General features: G+C 40.5%; 1 protein-coding gene across 2 annotated transcripts in view; it reads left to right on the forward strand.

Moving 5' to 3' along the window:
- The window catches only part of cntnap2a (contactin associated protein 2a), a 389,684-nt gene that overhangs the window by 315,322 nt on the left and 53,683 nt on the right, over positions 1–20,679 (forward strand). For both annotated transcript variants that reach the window (XM_085173176.1, XM_085173177.1), the window contains exons 17-18: positions 1,214–1,341; positions 14,957–15,127. In XM_085173176.1, the coding sequence (XP_085029302.1) occupies positions 1,214–1,341; positions 14,957–15,127 (299 nt within the window). The remainder of the gene's footprint in view (positions 1–1,213; positions 1,342–14,956; positions 15,128–20,679) is intronic.

Raw genomic sequence — 20,679 nt, forward strand, 5'->3', positions numbered from 1 at the left:
GGCATGCCACATCTGGCCCGATTGTAGTTTGGTTTATGTGGCCCAGGCTCATAGAAAATAGGTCTTCCCCAGATCCGGCATCAAGCTGGTACTTCTGACTGACTGGTGTCATGGCAGGGTGTATGTCAACCAGATGTGGGCCAGGTCTGGCAATGATGGCACTATTTATGTTCCTATTTTCCTATTTTAGTTAGAAGACCCAAATGCCATGTTGCAATACTATACTGCTATGGTAGTCAACAACACTTATCCAGGTTTGTGAGTGTACACTTTATCCAAAACCTAGTGACAGTTTACTCACGTTTGCCAGTGGGTGGTGGTAGCTCAGGAGGTAGAGCAGATCACCTACTGATCGGAAAGTTAGTGGTTCAACCCCTGGCTCCTCCAGTCTGCATGTCAAGAGTATGAATGTGGTTAGGAAGCACTCTGTTTAGAGAAAGTGTGTGATTCAGTGAATGTGGCATGCTGTACTCAAGAGCACTTTGAGTAATCTGGGAGAGTAGAAAAGCGCTATATAAGAATCAGTCCATTCACTGTCCGAACAGAGTTTCATCATGTTACTTTCGCACTATTACTGTATGTTCTGGCACATGTTGTTATTACATGGCTTGATTAAGGTACACATTAGGCTGACATCTGGGGCCAGAGCTGAAACTGCCAGCACAGGACCACCAGTGTGTCTGCAACTGGCCTTGTGCGGGCCCATGTGTGGGCCACCTCTGGCAAACCAGGTCTGGGCCACCAAAGGGCCGTCATTCTTTGCGGTTCTTTGGGCCATGTGTAAGCACATTGTGTGGGCCACATCTGGGCCATGTGGGTACATGTATGAATACTCCTATGTGTATAAACAACTGCAATACCTATGTGAGATTATTATGTACTATATACAATTTACCGTATCTGATGTTTTTCTGAATAGATTCCTTTTTATATTTAGCTTTCCCTTCTTCATTTCATACTCAAAATCACTTACCTGAGATGTGTCACCTCAACGCTAAGGAATTGTTTATGGAAAATCATATTGACACATTTGTGAATAGTGTCTGGCAGATATTTCCGCAGTTATTTCATTGTTTGTTTGTTTTTATTGTGCTCTTAATAAACTCTAAATTGAACTGAATAAAAAAATGTTTCTTTCACAGCAAAAGATATAGCAAGGTGAAAAGACCATAATTCCTTAACCTCTATGATTTTTTTCCAAATCACCCTATAGGAGAGAAGATTCTGGTCTCCTGGTCTATCAAGAACACCTGCCAGTCAGCCAGGTCGTGGTGGGCGATACCAACAGGTCAGGCTCTGAGGCCAAGCTAACTGTTGGACCACTCCGTTGTCAAGGAGACAGTAAGTGTCGTGTCATTTAAAATACAATTAATGTACTTTGGTGTGGAGCACGTGGATGGCGCCAAAACAGCTGCCTTTACTCATCTGAGTGACAGACAGCTGGAAAACCATTCCAACATCACGAGTATCATGAGTATTTACTTGGTCCAAAAATCAAACTCATAACTGCTGACATAAAAGTGGTTGAATGGACTGTGTGTGTGAGGCACTGGGGGGCTTCAAGGTGTTGAAAGTTCAGTTAATGAGTACAGATAAGCAGATACACAGAAAATTAATTGGAAATAAGTTTTTTTTTCTCCCCATAAACTACATTTATAGGGGGAAAAAACATTGGGAACGCATCACTGATATCATTGATATTTCACTATTTTCTCACATTTTACACCAGCTTGTCGAGAAAATTCTTTTTCCAAATAATTGATAAAGGAAATAATTATTACAGCTCTTATCCAACATATGGCAGCCACAAGTGGTGTTAGTGAACTTTTTATTTAGTTTAATATTTGTTACTGATTTATATTGAGGAAGGCTGCGCTATTATATTCAGAAAACAGCGTGGTTAAGTTTTTAGCAGCAATGTAGGTCATTTCAGGCTAATCCACAGTATTTTGGAACAGACAGCAGGGCTCCGTAGAGAGGCACAGAGGTATACTCTGATTAAAGAGAAACTAAAAGGTCAATAGAGTATCCAGGAGCTAAATCACACGGTGTGAGTCATCTGTAAGGTTGCAAAATGAACTTTAAACTCAAGAGGAGCCTACACAGCATGGGGAAAGCAGGCGTGATCTTTTTGGATTCACCGCACAGTTAAAATGAGCCTTTGAGTGAAGCACAAGGACGGCTGTTGCAGCAGACTAAATGAAAAAGAAATATGAGCAATAATGACCATCTCCAGGTCGACTGCGGAAAGAAAGGGATTTTATTTTCTCAAAAATTCACAGCTGGTTGCTGAAGAATGGCTGCATAACCTTTGTGAAGGGCTCACGAAAGGTTGAATCAATTCCTCTTTTGACACTGTATGTAACTTCTGAAGAGTTTGGGTGCTTGTTTCTTTATTTGATGTTAAGCAGTATTTAGATAGACAGTTAATGGTACTCCAGCAGACCTTACACTGGAATAGATACATATTCAAATTATGGAGATCCCATTGTGCTTACAACAAATGCCACCAGGCTGTACATGATATTAGCAGATGAAGATTGTCTAATGAAAGATACAGATTGCACTGTTATGTCAGGTGAACCGTAATAGAAACGTCAACGCAGGGATGAAGCGGATAGCGCCGATATTGCCTGGTGAATGGAACGAAACAACCCAAAACAAATAAGATCGCTTGTCCTTGTCTTTTCCGCTGAATCGGCCTGAAACCAGATTGAAACATTTAAATTTAAACAAGTATGAATGAATTAGCTTTCAGAGAATTGCATTTTCCTGTAGCAACTGGTGAAGTGGCAGGTGATTGACACAATTTGGAGCAACATTTTTAAGGTATGCCCTGTGGCCTACAGCCTTTCTCAATCCCGCCTTTCTTGTGGCAATTTCTGTAATAGGTGGAAATGACTCATAAAAAGCCAGCCGGTGGCAGCCGCCGTCATCACTGTTGATGTATTCACTTACTTTATGAAAGAGAGGAAAAGTGAAAGGTTTGTGTAGTAGTAGCGAGCAAAGTGCCAGGAAACTTAGATTGATAGCTGGCTACCTTTATACACTCACGGTTAAATTACTACCTGAATTGGCTATTTTAAGTGGCAGGTGCAATGTGTGCAATTCACTGGAGCTGCTGTTCAGCACAACAGCTATATTTGTTTAAGGCTGATAGGACCTGAAAGAAACTCGAGGGGTCAGTAATGGGTTTATACAGTCACCTAAAAGCAAGCAAAAAAAAAAAAGTGACACTGTGGTGCAGTCACACAGTATATAGGGAGCTTTATTTAACCATAACAAATTAAACGAATGGTAACTCACACAAACATCAAAAATCAGTATGACAGGAAGGGCACTTTGTTCATCATTATCTTCGGCTTCCTCGTGTGGAAGAAATATTTGCCATTTCTTCATCCTGAACCCCAGTGGAAATTAAGCATTATCAGTGTGTCTTTGACTGTACAATACATCCATTGTCAGTCAAACTTTTGCAAAGTACCAAACCCATTTTTGACTGTTTGCTGCTGATGGTTTGAATAAGGTCTTAATTAAAAACTATCTTCAGAGAGAGCAAGAGAAAACACTTCATGCATAGCGGAGTACAATTGAGCACATTGTCATTCTGGGTTTGCACTTGAGTCTGAAAATAGCACATTGCTTATTCTCGCAGTGTGCAAATCATTCACAGAACCTGTTGTTTTATCTTGATTGTCTTTCTATTTTGGAATCTTTCTTTATCTGCCTCTGCATATGTGTGTTTTTGTGCGTGAACGCACTCGCATTTCGTGCTAATGTCTATGTGTGTGGTGAGATAAATGCATCTGAACTCCGTTCAAAGCCTTTTCATCTAAGCACTCATCCTTTTATTCCCTTCAGTCAACTCCCGGTAGTTTAGGTTGTTGCTCAGGTAAACATCAGGTGTCAGATCTAGCAGAACACTCACACCTACACACAAACACACAAACCGAAAGGCACTTTAATCCATGCTGTTTCTCTTCCTTTCTGTGCTTCTAATCAGTGTTGGCGCACTGCTCTCATTGGGACTTTGGGTCAGTTGGAAGATACACACATATTGTGCAGAACTATGATATTGACCACTTCCCGTTTCATGCAACCTGGGCCAGTTCACTTTGTCCGCATCTTACCTGCAATATGTGACTCCTGGAGTGTGTACCGAGTTTCTGTCAGATCAGCACGGATCAACTGCGCGGTATAGCTGTGATGCAGCTGTTTACTCTGTAAATTCAGAGGTGCTGTAACATAGTGGGCTTCAAGATAAATTTAGAAAAGTTAAATGGATAATGGAAATGGTATTCTAATGGTGTAGGCTTTCACTACATTAAAGCTTAGCTGTCATTATGAGAGGATATTTAGTGGCTTTAGCCACCTTGATCCCTGCGAGCCAGCAGGCTCTTCTTGCCAGTCAGCCTCTTGTCAGCTTGTTGAGATCTGCCACTGCCTTGTTTCACAAACGCACATCTGATGTATTTTTATCTTTATGGTGTGACCGGTTTGTGATACTGGCCTAAATAAAATGCTAAATAAATTTGATTCAAACCATCATACTGTAATACGATACTGATTTTTATTTGCATATGCGCATTTTTGGTGGCTATGTACCTTTGTTCTGAGATTCCCCCAGTCTTCCATGTGGATAGCTGTGTGTTAGGCATCAAGACCCAAACACAAATAGAACACTTGACTTTGATAAGGCTGGGTATTTCATGAAAGGAAAAGTTGGGGTTCCAAAGCAGCTTGCAAGAGCAGCAGCACCTGTTGACAGGTTAAAGCAACTTTAAAAGTATATCCTACAATCTGTCACATGTGTACCACTAAAACTGTTTGGTGGCCCCATGCACTTGTACATGTAATTTTGTTTGCTTAATATGCCCCAGGTCTGTATTGTGACCTGAACATGAAGCAGAACGTTTAAAAAGCAACCTTAATTTATTCCACTTTTCTAAATGTATTATCCGCTGAGCAATTCAAAACAGAATGAACTCCTCAATTATCTGAGAGATTGCTTCTGTCACTTCCAACTTCTTACGTTTTTTTTCTGTCGCCTAAGGAAAAATACATTAACATACTAAGAAAGGAAACTAATATTGGTATCTGTGCTGTAATGTAACAAAGCACCAAAGTGGTTTTGGGGCAAATAATATCCTTTAGAGAGGAAAAGTAAAAATGGATTTAATCTATAGTGCAAGACGGCATGATCATTGCACTAATAATTCTTCATAAACTCTCTAGTGACTGCTCATTTTTCAAACTAAAGGAAATAAAAGAATGGAGCTATGCTATCTCAGCGGGCTGTGCTTTAGAGATAGTGCTGGATTTAAAACTACAAAGGAATTTAGCCAAGTATACAACAGATATCAAGTATGCCACAGTTAAACATCACGCACTGGATATTTCGCTGTCATTTTTATCTCTAACAGCCCGTCCTCCGGCAGACAGGAAGTGGCCTGGTTCTGTCGAGGGTGCAGAACATGACAGAACACCTGCCCTTCTTTCTCCCTGGTGTCACACCCATTATGGTCCCTTCATCAACAACCCGGTGCCAGTCACTAATGTCCCTTCATCGCCGAGCTGCCAACATACAAACAAACCATGATTTAATGACCCATGACATCACATCTGTTTGTGTGTGGGGGTCTGAAAGTGTGGCAAACACAATTAATAAAGATGGATTCTTCTGTCACTTGGACGGCGCAGTACTCTCTTTGTCTTCCTTGTTATCACCGCATGTGTCTTTGTGGGTGCAAGACAAAGTAAGACATCTTCTTTTATATTGAGTGACCAAATTAACAACCTTTACAATGAAGATGACTTTGAGGTATGTTTGCCATAGTGCCGGCCAAGACACTGGAACATGGAGCATATATTATACATTGGCCCATTAAGGCATATTAAATGTATATTAAAAATTTCACACGTGAATAGGTCCCGCGCATATGATTGATGCTTCTCATACTGTGCATGGAGCTATGTCTCAGTAAGAGCAATGATGATTGGCTGCCATATAATGGGTTTTCATAGGCAAATGACTAATGTCTTGAGCAGTCAGGAAAAGTTTTAGCAAGGAGGTGTCTGTGTGGAAGCACAAAGACACACTTTTGTGTGTGCGTTTGTTTCTTTTTTTTTTGTGGTACGCACGGGAGCAAGTTAGAGTGGACTTTCTCTCTCTCTCTCTCTGCTTGTGTGTGTGTGTGTGTGTTAGCTCTGGCATTAATGAAGCCCATTTCCATGGCTAGTTTAATGGCAGCCTATACAGTCACAGGGAGACAGAGAGAAATTAGTTCCATTTATTGATGTTAAAAGGGTTTGGACATTTTAATAGATGGAAATTAAAATAAAAGATAGCAAGTGAAGCAAAGCAGCATATGTATTCTGCTATTATAATGTCACGCACCTGCTGTGAAACACGCTTGGCCTCATGACTGACCACAAATGAAAGCTTACACACACACACACACACACACACACACACACACACACACACACACACACACACACACACACACACACACTATTATAGTTCAAAACTAATTAAGGGCTTCATCACCATTCTTCACTGTTCTTGTGCCAGGGCATCGGTAACTGAGGCCAATCAACGTTTGAAACTGAGTGAAATATCTATTCATGTGTTTCCATCAGTCAAACAATTTTGAGTGCCAAAGCACGGTGCACTTTTTAAATTTTTAATCAAATTTACAGCCATTAAAAACCATTTCACAGCCCAGTATATTGAGAAAAAGTGAAGGGGCCTAACTGCTTTCTCAGTTCATTGCAAATAACATTATTTGTCCCAGTCAGCACTTTGAACTTTGTTTTATTCAGATGGTATAATTTTATATACGCCTCCCCATTCCAGGCTCCAAAGAATTCTCATTCTGCCTCTCCTTGTCCATAACTTAAGCTCAACAGAAAAATGTTATTGAAGGTTCATACACAACTTATGGACTTACATAATGTCTACACTTTACTGCTGTACTTTCATTCCCTGTTATTACTTTAGCAGCAAACCCCTGTATATCAATGCACAGTAAAATTTTATGTAAAGTTATCGTAAAATAAACGATAACCTTAAACATCCCGTGATTTCATACAAATATTGGCAGAAATTCAGAAATTTCTCCATACTTTCTGCAGGATGCCAGTTTAACCTTTGCTTTTATATAGAAATATAACCAAAATGTAACAAGTTGGAAACCTGCTGAGATGCAAAGAGGCACTGACTCAGTCAGATTGCAACATGCTGGGAATTTGTCGGCATTTCTAAATTAGTGATTATTTGCAAACCTTCACCAATATGTCTGAGACCGATTACTCAGTGTTAGTCGAACCACAGGGTTTGAAGACAGGTTGCCTCCTGCCAATCACCAGGAGGTCGAGGGTGTTGCGCGCTAAATTTCAATGCAATCACCAATTTTCCTATTTGCAAGGAGGCTGCCATCGTATTTATCCTCAAGTGTGACGGAGCTTTTGGCAAGAATGTTATCTGTTCTCTGGTCTCTCATTAAAAGATGATGTAAACCTGAAGAAGCCTAGAAGGCATTAAAGAATTACAGCTTTTTGTCCAGCTTCGTCGACTCTTGCACCCAAAGCACTTCCATTAGAATTCTTTTTGTATTTCTGGTTTTAGCAAATTTACAAACAACATTGGAATGATGATTTATGGACGTTATTTGGAAGAAAACAAAGAATGAAATTATTCTATTTTCAACCTTCCTCCAGACTGCTTCGCCATTTATGTACCTCTGAGCACTGAAAGTTTATGCTGAAAATGTATGACAAAAAACTTAATTACAGAGGGAGATTGATAAAGGCTTTGCAGGTCTCAAATGACAGTCACAAACTAATTACCTGAAGATTCAAATGCTACATTTAGCATGAATATACAGCACATAGACCATAAAATTACATGCCACAGACGGCTCAATTATACAAATGAGATGAAATACAGGTCTCAGTGGAAATGGGGGAGAAAAAAAGTGAGCGATGAAGAGATATATGCTTGGTGTGCCACTCTTTAACACTCTGCAGAGCTGTATATAGGTTCAAGTGTTTTAAACATTAATATCTTAGACGTGCCCTTAGGGACAACTCAGAAGTGTGACCTTCGAAGATAGGTGGCATTGCTTTCCTTGTTAAATGAGCCTATTCTTAGTCCTTTAATGAAAAATCTCTCAACAGCTTTACCTGAAGTATACGTCGCAATAAGTAGCAAGTGGAAAAGTTAAATTAGATGGCAAACTATGAGTTTGCTCTGAGAACTTGAGTAATAGGTGCTTGTACCCTGAAATACGGTGGCCCTGAGGGGCCAAACGGACTGCATCTTAAGAAAACAAGGGAAAAAACACAGGAATAGGGAAAAAAAGAGATTTCAAAAAGCACAAGGGAAGTGTTTTATGGGGAGACAATAATCCGAATCAGTTGCAGGAACCTAAAACATGCTAGTTGTGTTTTATCATGATTCATATAATACTGATGATGAATTTTTAGGCTAATTGTTAGGCTAACACACTTACCTCTCATCTTTTCTTTCCTCACAAAACCGATAGAGCCTCCACTTCTTTTAAGTGTCTCCCAGTGCAATTGTTAGCATATTTTGGTTCCTGCAGCTGGTCTGTTGGGTTATTGTCTCCCAGAAACACTATCCTTGTGCTTTTGGAAATCTCTTTTTTCCTATTTCAGTTGTGTTTTGTGTGCTTTTGCATCATTTTTCTTATTGCTGGTGTTTTCTTAAATGGCAGTCTGTTTGGCCTCTCAGGGCCACCGTACTGAAATCCTAAATGTTACGGATTTACAGTGGAAAAGCATCACCGTGTTCACGCATACAGCAGGACACGTGTGAGGCCCAGTTGTTACTGTAGCGGTGCGCTGTCATCTGTGTTGTCTGCTTTGCCCTCCAGCAGTGAGTGTACATTATTTGTATTTCTAATGAGTATGTACATGTACTGCATTTTATATGCGTGATTGTGTGTGTGTGCCTGAAAGTGTACGCGTTAATGACCTGAGACGGGGCAGTCAGTCATCCTTACCATCTGTTGGTATTGGCATATAACCCATCTGGTCAAGCACAGACAGATGAATCATCTAGTTGGCTTCCAGACCCAAACTTCACCTTATGCTGCATCTCATATCAAGTCAGCATCTACAGCTCAGTGAACTTTGATTTTTTTTTTTTACGGTTCTCCGTGCGGGCTAACGTAGAGGTCAACTGCTGCTTTTATCTATTTCAGATAAAGACTTCATATAGATCGAAGTGCACAACATGAATGTGCTAAATGGGAAACCGTTTCATTAAATGCAAACAGAAAATGTTGAGCATTTAGCCTACAGACAGAACTCAGTTCCTCTTTGATACAAATATAAGTCAAGAAGACACACACTTGGGTGCCGATCTGGCTCAGTGCGCTGAGCAGGTGACCACATGTCATACGGCTGAGAGCAGCCGGCCCAGGTTCGAGTCCAACCTGTGGCCCTTTGCCGCATGTCTTCCCCCGCTTTCCTGTCTTTTCCTCAGTGTGTCTATCAAATACAGCAAAAAAGAAGATGTGTTGTTAGTTTGAATGTCACAAGACACACACACACACACTATTTTAACCATGTTTAAAATTGCAGTTTAATCCAAAAACAGAATCAGTGGTTTGTGCTCCTCTCACACTATGGAAAACAGTGGTTGGAGGCGTTGGCATGACCAAAACTGCAAAACTTGTAGCCCTGTTGATTTTTAAAAGGTAACTTGTTTTGTCAAAAGAGCAAAAATACTGCTATCAGTTTTCCATTGTTACCAATTGAAAAGGGTCGATTTGGCGATTATATGAGACCTGATTGTGATCATACAGTGATCAACTGTTATCTCGAAAATCATAGATCTGTTGCTGTCTGTTTGAAATCTGTAGCCGTCTACACAGAAATTCATATTCACTACTTACAGTCAGTCCAGCCAGAACCTCATAGATTTGAAACAGAATTTTTCATTCTGCTTCTCCCTGTCCATAAATTAGGCTCAGCAGCAAACTAGATTCACACCCAACTTTTGTCTCTATAACTTTTGTCTCAAGCACTAGCCCTTCTGTGAAGAATAAAACTCTGTCTTTCTGTCTTTTCTTAAATTATGGTACAGCTTACATAATATTGTACAGAACATCATTGCCTAGATAGACACAGCTACTACAGGATGGTGAATTAACTCCAAAATAGTTCTTGTGGACCCTGATTGTACAGAGACAGGTTGACTCCCACCAGGTGACCTGCACAACCGCCTTATGATTGAAACTGGTCAAGCAGAGATTGGGGGTATGGCACACTCAACCTCTGGGACCTGTTAGTCACCAAAACTACTTTGGTGGTTTGGTTGAATTGAGTAGAATCTCCACCATGCAATCGAAATTAGAGGCTTTCCTAGTTGCAAGGAGGTTGCTGTTCTATTTTTATTCTGTTGTGAATGAGACAAGGACTGCCTGTCTGCCTCAAACACGACTTTTTTACCAACAAAGATTTTTACATCACCTGATTACATAACTGACCGTCAGTGAATGTGTCGATTATTTTATAACTCAGAGCATAAAAGTTACAAAGCCAGACATCAGATTGAATCGTGTTGTGTAGTACATCACAAATCTTTATCTAAATTATAGTTTTTATAATTCTGTATTTCTCACATGTAAAATTAATTATTTCAAACTTATTATTTTTTTAATTTGATGGTTATGGCTTAAAGCTCAATCTCAGTATTTTATTTTCACTTTGTGTATGACAGTTAAAGAAGTATAACTACAATCATGGGGAACATTGCAGATCTCTGCTGACAACCTTCAAAACACAGGCTTTTTGCTCAAAACACTGGCTGTTCACAGAGTGCTGTGTCAAAGTTGCACAAGCAACAGGCATGAATGCAGCCTTTAGAGGACTGAGATGGATTCTGGAGTCTGGGAGAAGAGTAGGTAGGCATAAAATCTAGTGTGTTTGAGGTCTAGCATGAAGTTTCCAAAGTTCATGATGATCCGGGATGCCATGTCATCTGCTGCTGTTGGTGCCAGGTGATTTGTTCTGTTTTTTGTGAGTCCAAAGTCAATGCAACATCAACCAGCAGAGCACTTCCTGCTTCCATCTGCTGACAAACTTAGCTTAGCACCTGCTCACAGAGCCAAAACTGCTGCCAAATGGTTTGCTAACCCTATCATTACTGCACTTGAATGGCCAACTCGCCTGACCTGAAAAATACAGAGAAACTGTGGGTCATTCACAAGAGGCGAACTAGAAATACCCGAGTATGATGAGCTGAGGACCACTACTAAACAACCTGGGCTTCAACAACACCTCTGCACTACCACAAAGTGGTCACTTCCATGCCACGTCTTGTTAAAGTAGCCCCAACCAAGAATTTAGTATAAAAAAAAAAAAAACAGAAAAGAAGTTAGAAAAATCTGCATTGCAAATCCTTTTTTTGTAGTTGATCTTTCACTATCTCATCTAAAACTAAGAGCTGTATATAAGCCAAAATCATCAAAATTTTATCTGTGATGATTGTATGAAAGTTTACCTGATTTTAATTAATTGACAAAAAAAAATTCAAAGGCACTAGAACAGGAGTGTCAAATATAAGACCCGGACATAAAGGTTTTACTTTTAACTGTATTTTCAAACATTTTACAGCTTTTACGAGTGATAATAACCTCTCCCATGTCCACTTATATTACACCAAATAATTAAGTTGTAAATTTCTGTATTTTATACGTTTACTTGTTACGATGTAAGCCCAATGAGTCATGCTGACAGATTTCTTTCATTTACAGTAGCATATAGTTATTATGTACAAAAATTGAGATGTACTGTGGAAATTGTGCTTCTTTTTCTTATATTAAGATATCTCATTGATTACATGTATAGTTAGAGGGGAGATTCACTAGTCCGGCCCACATAGGATCAAAGTGGGCTGTATGTTGCCCGTGATGTGAAATGAGTTTGACATCCCTGCACTGGAATATCCTTGATCAGTATGTGGCTGGTGGGCACAGAGGGGATGTGGATTTCTACAGGCTGCTAAAGATGATGGTTCTCGTCTCATCATGGACATGCTGCTGTTTTTCACCGCAATATTTTAAGTCTTATATGTAGTCCTCTTTTCTTGTTTTAATGGTGAGGTTTTTTTAATTGTTTTAATATTAGCCACACCAGAATGCGAGGTCACAAGCAAACACAGAAGGGAGAAGGCCAGTGGCTACAAATTAACTTAAAGTATATCTGAGGTAATCTTGACTAAGCCCCACAATACACCAGACAGTATGACCAAGGGCATCTAGGAAAAGAAGAGAGAACAAGATGAGAATTTCTTCTTTGGTATTACCTTGAGTGCCAATTAAACAGGAAAAGAAAACCTCTTGTCAAGAAAACCTCTTCAGATTTCATTTGAAAATAGCCTATCTTGGAAGCGCACTTCACTATTCATTGATGCAGGTCTTGCTGTAGGTTTTCTACACACAGTGCATAAAAGAAAAACGGATGATTGCAGACAAGAGTTGACACACGACTGACCCGTCTGTCTGAGCCCGCCGGTGTTGTCCTGCTTGCTGTGGCATATGGCCGTTCATATAAAACTCCCTTGACAGAACCTTGATCAATAAACATGTGGCCCTGCCTTCAAACATCGCATATCAGGCATTACGGATGGATAGCCTAGTGTTTGCCATGTCTTAGTCAGAAAAGACATTTATTTGCTGGATCAGTTTGTGAAGCAGTTGTTTGATAAACATTTCAATATGGGAGTGATAAATGTGCCATACTGCCTAGCCAACTAGTTGCATCTGTGAATCTGGCACAAGGGCAATCCGAGGTTTATGCTTTGGCTTCTGTCTTTATTCCTCTAACACTGTTTTCTCTCCGACACTCTGTCAACCGCCTAATTCTTCTGTTGGTTCTCACACTTTGGATCCCTTTTGAACAATTTCTCCAACCTCCCACTTCTCTCTTTTCCTGCTGTTTCCTCTCCCTCCTTCAAAAAGAAAAGTTGTCTCCAAGCTGTATTTCTTTATCCCAGTGTCCTTCTTGCTTCTGTATCGTTGCAAGTCTTCTTTTTTACTCTCTTGCTCGAAGCTCTCGTGGTCTCATTCAGCACATACCAATAAATATCAGAGGGCATGAAACTTTCATGTTATCTGTGTATTTGTGTTGGGGTTATTTTATGTGTGTTTGTACTTTAAGGGTTGTTTTTTATTGATGTAACACACACAAAAGAAAATTAAGGTCCTTCTTGTGTATCGGTGTATCAATCTGCTCCTCTTTTAATTTCCTATAGATTCTCATTCTAGTTTAAACTGCCACAAACCAGTGATCGTATATTTTCTTTAATCACTTCTGCAGCCCTTGAGTCTTTCATGTATGACTCAGCATCACAGTAAACACGATGTTATTTGTTTCCTTTGCCTCTGCAGGAATCCCCCTGTTTAGTCCTGAATTAACCCTGTTCAGTAATTGGCTGTGCCTCCCATGGAGAAGTGAACCATAGCCCAACTTCAAACGCAATAATCGCAACGACAGCATCAGTGGGTGGTTGTCTGTGTATGTGGGTGAATGGGCGTGTGCATGTGTGTGCTTCGCTGCTATCTACCCTTGCCCCTAGTGACAGAATGTAAGGCAGAGAGGAAAAAGGGAGAACCTCAGCCCTGTCACTGGGGGGATGCTTATCACACTGGTCCAGGAGACAGACACGAACGCAAAAAGATGCACGGGTGTTGGTGCATACATACGTGGACAGGTGGCACAAAAGACACAGTGGGAATGCACTTGGACTTAAACTGGACTTAAAATGGGTACAAGCTGACAATTTGGCAACAGTAAATCATTAATGGAACTGTTAATTTATCTAAAGAGTGCAGTCTTGTCTTTTTTTCATTGAAGGTGTCATCTTGGGATCAGTATTTCTGCAGTCTTTAAGACTCAGAGGTAGACAGTGTCAGATTAGAATAAGAGTTAAATTAATCATCAGTAGCAGCCATACTCAGGTGCATGTTGTCATGTTTCTCTCCTGTGCACAGCTGCTCCTATTTCCCCAGGTTAGAGTGAAGGGTCTTAGGCCATTCCTCTGAGGCATAAAAGAGATATCACACAGCTGATAACACATTAGCCTTCACTTCCTCCACTTGCCCCTCATATGCCCCCCCACACCGGGCCCTGTCCTATTTTTCCATCTCCTCTTCAATATTCCATTCTCTGACCTATGCCTGTCTGATTTCCACTTCTCAGCTGTCTTCTCCACTCATCTTCTCCTCCTGCTGCTCCTCCTCCTCCTTCTTCTTCTTCTCTCCCCCCAATAATACTCTTCATCCTTCTTGAGTGATATGAGCAAGACAGAGACACGGTGAGGGGAGAGAAGACAGGAGAGAAGTCACTTCATCAACCACAGTCTGATAATTCATCAGCAGCTGTTTAGCGTGCTACTACTTTGTCTTCATTAGCTGGCCCTGCTCTCCCTTCTTTCAAAAGTCATTAGTGAAGTTATCAAAAATCCCACATTTTGTCCGTGTACCCTTGTTGCCCTTTTCAGTTTCTCGTTTTGGAGAAACAAACTTGTCTCTTTCTGCTGCTTTGATATGATCAACTTTCTGCTGCATCTGATTAAAGATGCAGGAAATTACTGTCTACTTTCTGTCCAAAACATGCAGAAATAGACTTTTGGGTTAAGAATTTTTTTTATTGAGATATCAAAATGAGCCACATTAACCAATAGACATGACATAACTTTAAAACAATATTCTATCCAGAATAGATTGATTGCTCATGAACAAAATGAAAATTGTATTTGTATTTGAAATGAAGTCATTTCTACTGTGGGTTTATTCAACAGCTTATCAGATGAGGATGGAATATGATGTTTGGTACAGTGCTAATGGAGCAGGTGTTGCAGATATGTGGAATGGCTTGGTTCGGAGTTTTGATTTTTCTTTTCTTATCCTTTTTTCCACAGATAACTACTGGAATGCAGCATCGTTCACGACTCCATCATCCTACCTGCACTTTGCCACCTTTCAGGGTGAGACCAGCGCTGACATCTCCTTCTATTTCAAGACAAGCGCGGCCTATGGCGTCTTTCTGGAAAACTTGGGCAACACTGACTTCATTCGCTTGGAGCTCAAATGTAAGATTTTTTTGAATGATTCGGTGTGTGCACAAGAGCCGTTCCTCTGTCTTTATCTTACTTTTTCCCCTCTCTCACCCTGCCTTTTTCTCTACCCTAGTGTGAGATTTATTCCAGCAGTCCGTCTGATAGTGTCGGGTGTAACCTGTCACGCACACACACACACACACAGGCACAAAGGCTAATGCAGGCGCACACTCGAGCAACAGTCATTTACCTGCCTGATTACAGCACACGCTTTGTGTGATTGCATGAGAGAGCAATCATTTATTTAAGGTAATTGGTGTGTGCAATAATTATGTCCATTATGATCCTCTGTTTAACCAAATCAGCCATTTTCAGGGATGACACAACACAAGCTCTCTCACATACATACACAAACACAATGTGTCTGTCTCTCTCTTTTATTCAATACTTTTTTCACAAATAGAAGCAGAGCCCTTACAGCCTTTTGAAACACACACACAATCATACACCCACTTACAATGGGCAAATTCTATTTACTTCGGTGTTCAGTGTGTACTATCACACAGAGATACAAAAGCTTTGCACCAGTATAACTTTCTCATGTTTTAGAATCCATTCACAAACACACAGTCATATATGTGGTGTGTTAAAATAAAACACACACACACATTTTTAGCCGTTATAAAGTTGGAGGATGAAATCAAAAGCTTAAGAATTTGAGATCTGTGATATTGTGCAAAAGTTCTGAGTCAATATTCATTATATTTTGCTTCAAAGCCAGACTTTCTTGTTTTTCCAGGTGGTCTTGAGCCATAATTCTCTATGCTTTTTGAAGGTCTTTCAAAGGTTTTCATCCATCCATTCTCTTCCGCTTATATTTGTCGCGGGGGGGCTGGAACCTATCCAAGCTACATAAGGCGAGAGGCAGGGTATACCCTGGACAGGTTGCCAGTCTGTCGCAGGGCTAAAACTTGGAGAGAGAAAACGATTCACACCTACAGGCAATTTAGAATTACCAGTTAATCTAACCCTACTAACTGCATGTCTTTGGACTGTGGGAGGAAGCCAGAGTATGCAGGGAGAACCCACGCAAACATGGGGAGAACATGCAAACTCCACACAGAAAGGCCCCGACCAGGTGGTGGAATCAAACTCAGGACCTTCTTGCTGTGACTCAACTGTGCTAATCGGGGTGCCACCATGCTGCCTGACGGCCTTTCAAAAGTTTTCTTGGCTGTTTTTTCACTCATTTTCAGTCCAGTCCTTGTACATGACAGCAAAATATGTTTTGTTAGTTAAATCACTTAAAACTGGCCTGTGAATTCTTCAAGCACAAAAAAGCCGCTAACCTTAGGGATGAATCATTGTTGTGTCTACAAACAACAGACAACTTAACAGAAAACCAATTTTAAATTGTGTCCTGTCCTTTGTTACTAGCAGCCTGTTGCAGGAAAAAAAACATAATTTGTTCCCATTTCTTTAGTTGGATCTATAAAAATTGGCAAAGATAACACAGTTTGACAGGCATAAAATAGTATTTTTGTAACAACAAGGTGATACCCAAAAAGCTATTATCCAAAAACTTGGCACATCTCAGCATCTCACATCTTAGCATGGTGTGTAGCTTGTACTAAAAATGTGATGAGACTGAAGAAATGGAAGAGAAAAGATGAAGTGGCAGGCCTGAAAAGAACTATCTACGCCAGATGAACAGTTATGTCCTTAACAAATAGGTACACCAGTTAGGTGTACCTCTCTCTGAGGTACAACCACGTGTAAAACACAGTGTGATGGTTTGGGGCTTCATTTCTGTTATGTGACGGCTGTGTGCAGGCAGAAAAAGGACCCAAAGTGCAGACTCCAGAGACAGACGTGAACTCAAAACAGCTTTAATGCTGAACTCAAAAAAGGTAACAAAACTGAGACTCCAAAAAAAACCAAACTCAGGCAAACAGACAGCATAGTAAACAGTAGATCGTGACACGGACAAACTGAAACACAGGGCTTAAATACATAGAGGAGCAATCAGGGAATGGGCAACAGAAGGGAAACACAGCTGGGACAAATCAGGCCTAACGAGACAAAGGAAGCACAACCAGACGCATTTACATGAGACAAGGACTTTTAAAGTAAAACAGGAAACATAACACAGACTGAACTTACAGACACAGACTCACAGGCAGGCACTACAACAGAGGGAACAGAGACGTGGGACCAGGGCAGACACAGAGACATAAACCATAAGACAGAACTCTAACAAAGAAACCAAAGACTAGAAATGATAAATAATATAATAAACTCATAACCCTGGGTCGACGACCCAGGCATCCTAACAATTTCAGCCATTTCAACTTGTGGTGTAGGGAATTAAGCCAAAATTCATGCAATGAATGCAGAAAAGTATTTTCAGGTTGGCAATAGCTTCATTTTTCAGTATGTCATTGAGCCCAAACACACTGCCAGTGCAGTAAAAGCATACCTTGATAGAAAAAAAAAAAACATAGAATGCAACACCATTAGTTATGAATTGGTCCTCCAGAGCCCAGACCTTAATGTTTGTGAGGCAGTGAGTGATCATTTTTACAGACAATAAACAAAAAGAACCCAACATCCAAAGAAGAGCTTTAATTGTCCTTCAAGAAGCCTGAAGAGCTATCCCTTAAGTTGCTAAAAAAAAAAAAAAAAAATTACAAGAAAGTTTAGTGTAGTGGTAAATGTTCCCCCTGCACATTGTGACATGCTGGGCAAATTCAGCATATTAAGCTGCTGACATATCAGAACAGTGCAGATGTTTCAAATGCCCTGAATATCGTTCTCTGCAGTGGAACAAAAGCCTGCCCAGAAAACCAAAACAGCCATAAAATCTCTCACAGTAAAAACTAAAATAAATTAATTGATTAAATAAAACATATTTTCATGCTTGCAGAACTGCTAAGAAAAAGATGCAACTTTTTGACAAATTGTGTTTGAACAATGCTCAATTTATTACAAATTCTGGTTCCTCTGGTGGAAATTCAGGTCACGAGATCAGTTCTGTCACTGGCTTTTATTGTGGATTACAAGATAAAGTGGGAAAAGTTTTAAATCTTGGTTATAATACAGAAAAAAACAAGCAATCAAGTTAAAAATTGATCCAGCACTAACTTTGGTGAATATACAAGACTGTTTGTCCTGAGCTTTCTGTGCTAGCAGTAGTTCTATAGAAGTATAGCAGAAGTGTAGCTGTAACTTTTCAGCCAATATTGGGTGAAGACCATGTAGGAGATTTCAGGAGACAGACAGTTACTCTAGAGAGCTGTATAGGGCCATATAAGGTCCTTAACCGATTAGCAGGAATGAGTATCTTCTCCTTTGTGCAAGCAGGAGGATGATGAATACTGCCAGAACCCTGCAAATTAATCTCCAGCAGGCCACTGGTGTAAATGTTTCTCACCAATCAATCAGAGACAAACAGAGGGCGGGTTGTCCTTTAGTAAGCCTTATGCTCACTGCCCAGTACCATTGAGTCCGGCTGGTATTTGCCATAAAATATCAGAATTGGCAGCTCCACCACTGGCACCCTTTGTTTTTCACACATCAGAGCAGGTTCAGCTGAGCACATGTGACAGATGCAAAAATCTGGAAAAGCTATGGAGAACATTATGCTGCCTGTAACATTGTTCATCATGACTGGTTTGGTTTTGGATGAGTGTTGGTCGTGGGAGGCATATCCATGGAGGGACACACAGACCTCAGCAGGCTTAACAAAGGCACCCTGATTGCCATTAGTTATCAGAATTAAATTCTTGGACCCACTGTTAGACACTACACTGGTGCAGTGGGTTCTGGCTTCCTCCTGATGCATGACATTGCCCAGCATCATGTAGCAAGAGTAGGCAGCTCCTGGAGGCTGAAGAATGCATACTACCTGTCAGGTTGTACCTAAGATTCTCCAGGAGTTCTGTGATGCCCTGGTCCAGACCATGGAGGAGTTCCTACAGGACACCGTCTGTGGTCTCATTAGGAGTATGCACCAACATTATCAGGCATGCATACAACCACATAAGGGCAATAGAAACCAGTAGCATTTTGAGTTGCTGCAGTGACATTTTAGCAAAATGGACTGGCCTCCTAATCGTTTTCATTGTTCCTAACACACTAGCCAGTCTCTATCAGTATCCCTATCCAGCATGATTTTTTTCCCTCAATAAGATCTGATGTGTTCTTCTTAGGATCTGATGAAAGCCTTCCTTTAATCTTTTTAAACCGTGTGTACATGTGTGTACATATATGAAAACAGATATATTTTTGTCAAACATTAAAGCTGGAACAAACAGACTGTGACAAAGAAGAGCTAAACATTTAAAACAACAATCAATGGGGCAGCTTTGCCCAACCCTCATTTCACAGACTCTTAGTCCGCTCTGAGAGCTTTGATTGACGTGTCATGCAGCGGGTTTCTGTGATCATGTTCAGTGGCTCAAATTAAATTCCCCGCAGCCACAGTGGTGCCTTTCTGATCAAGAGTTTTAAAATCTAGGGCTTTTATTTAATCTCGAAGCTGCATTGTGAAACGGGTTCCTGGCACGGCATGGCGGTCGATTGATGACTAATTGCATTCATTGGGATTCACTGGGATTCAAAGGGATTTGAACATTTGGTGTCAAAAGCGCTTGCTGACCATTTCCTGCTGGTGCGCCTGGCCCACCATTTTGTGTCAAAATGCCAACCAGTGAATAGACACAAAGTCGAATTTTGAGCCAAAGTGCTGTCTAAAGCCGTTACACTGAATGACATTATGTCAGCTAGTTTGCAGTCTAAGAGCTCCGTGAGCTTTTTTTCTATCCCAGTTCTTTCTTACACACAAATACTCATCTACAAAGAAAAAAAATCTATGTGCTGACATTATTCTGTACATTTGAGTGCTGAAAAATGCTCAAGGGGTTTGGTATTTGTTTTTTTCCAAATGTGCTCTTCATAATACACACACACACACACACAGATACAGTAAATATGTGGTCTGTCACAGTTGCAGAGTGTGTGTGTGTGCTTGTGTGCGTGCATGTGTCTCCTGAGGCTTTCAGAATGCCCCCACATCGATTTCCTCTCTCCTCTCTCTTGCTATCATCTTGCATTTTGCCCCACAGCACCCGTTTAGACACACAATCCAGAAATTACTCGCATGCACACTCACACACACACATAAACACACACATAATCTTTGCCCTCTCGTTGGCGCAAAAAAAACTCTATCTGCTGCAATCCAGTCAGGGCATGAAATGACTAGCATTAAGCTGGAATAGCATGGTTGTGCCATTCCAGGAGCCCAAAGCACATAAACACTCAGTGATACACACTTTAAACCCTTGGACAAAACACACATTACTGTGACCTCAGCAGGCTCAAAGACGCGAGGTGGACTCTATTCACTTTCCAATCTTAATAGGAAGAAATAGGCATAGGCACATTTGAGATTTATTCAGAATCGTAACCTCGTAACTAGACTGAGAACAGATGGAGATCCCTAAATTTAAGAAAAAATTGACTTGTGGGATGTTTTGTGCCAAATTTCATATTTTTAAAGGCTGCAGCTAAGAAATGTACTT

Source organism: Neolamprologus multifasciatus, chromosome 9 (genome assembly GCF_963576455.1).
Source record: "Neolamprologus multifasciatus chromosome 9, fNeoMul1.2, whole genome shotgun sequence".
Taxonomy (NCBI): domain Eukaryota; kingdom Metazoa; phylum Chordata; class Actinopteri; order Cichliformes; family Cichlidae; genus Neolamprologus; species Neolamprologus multifasciatus.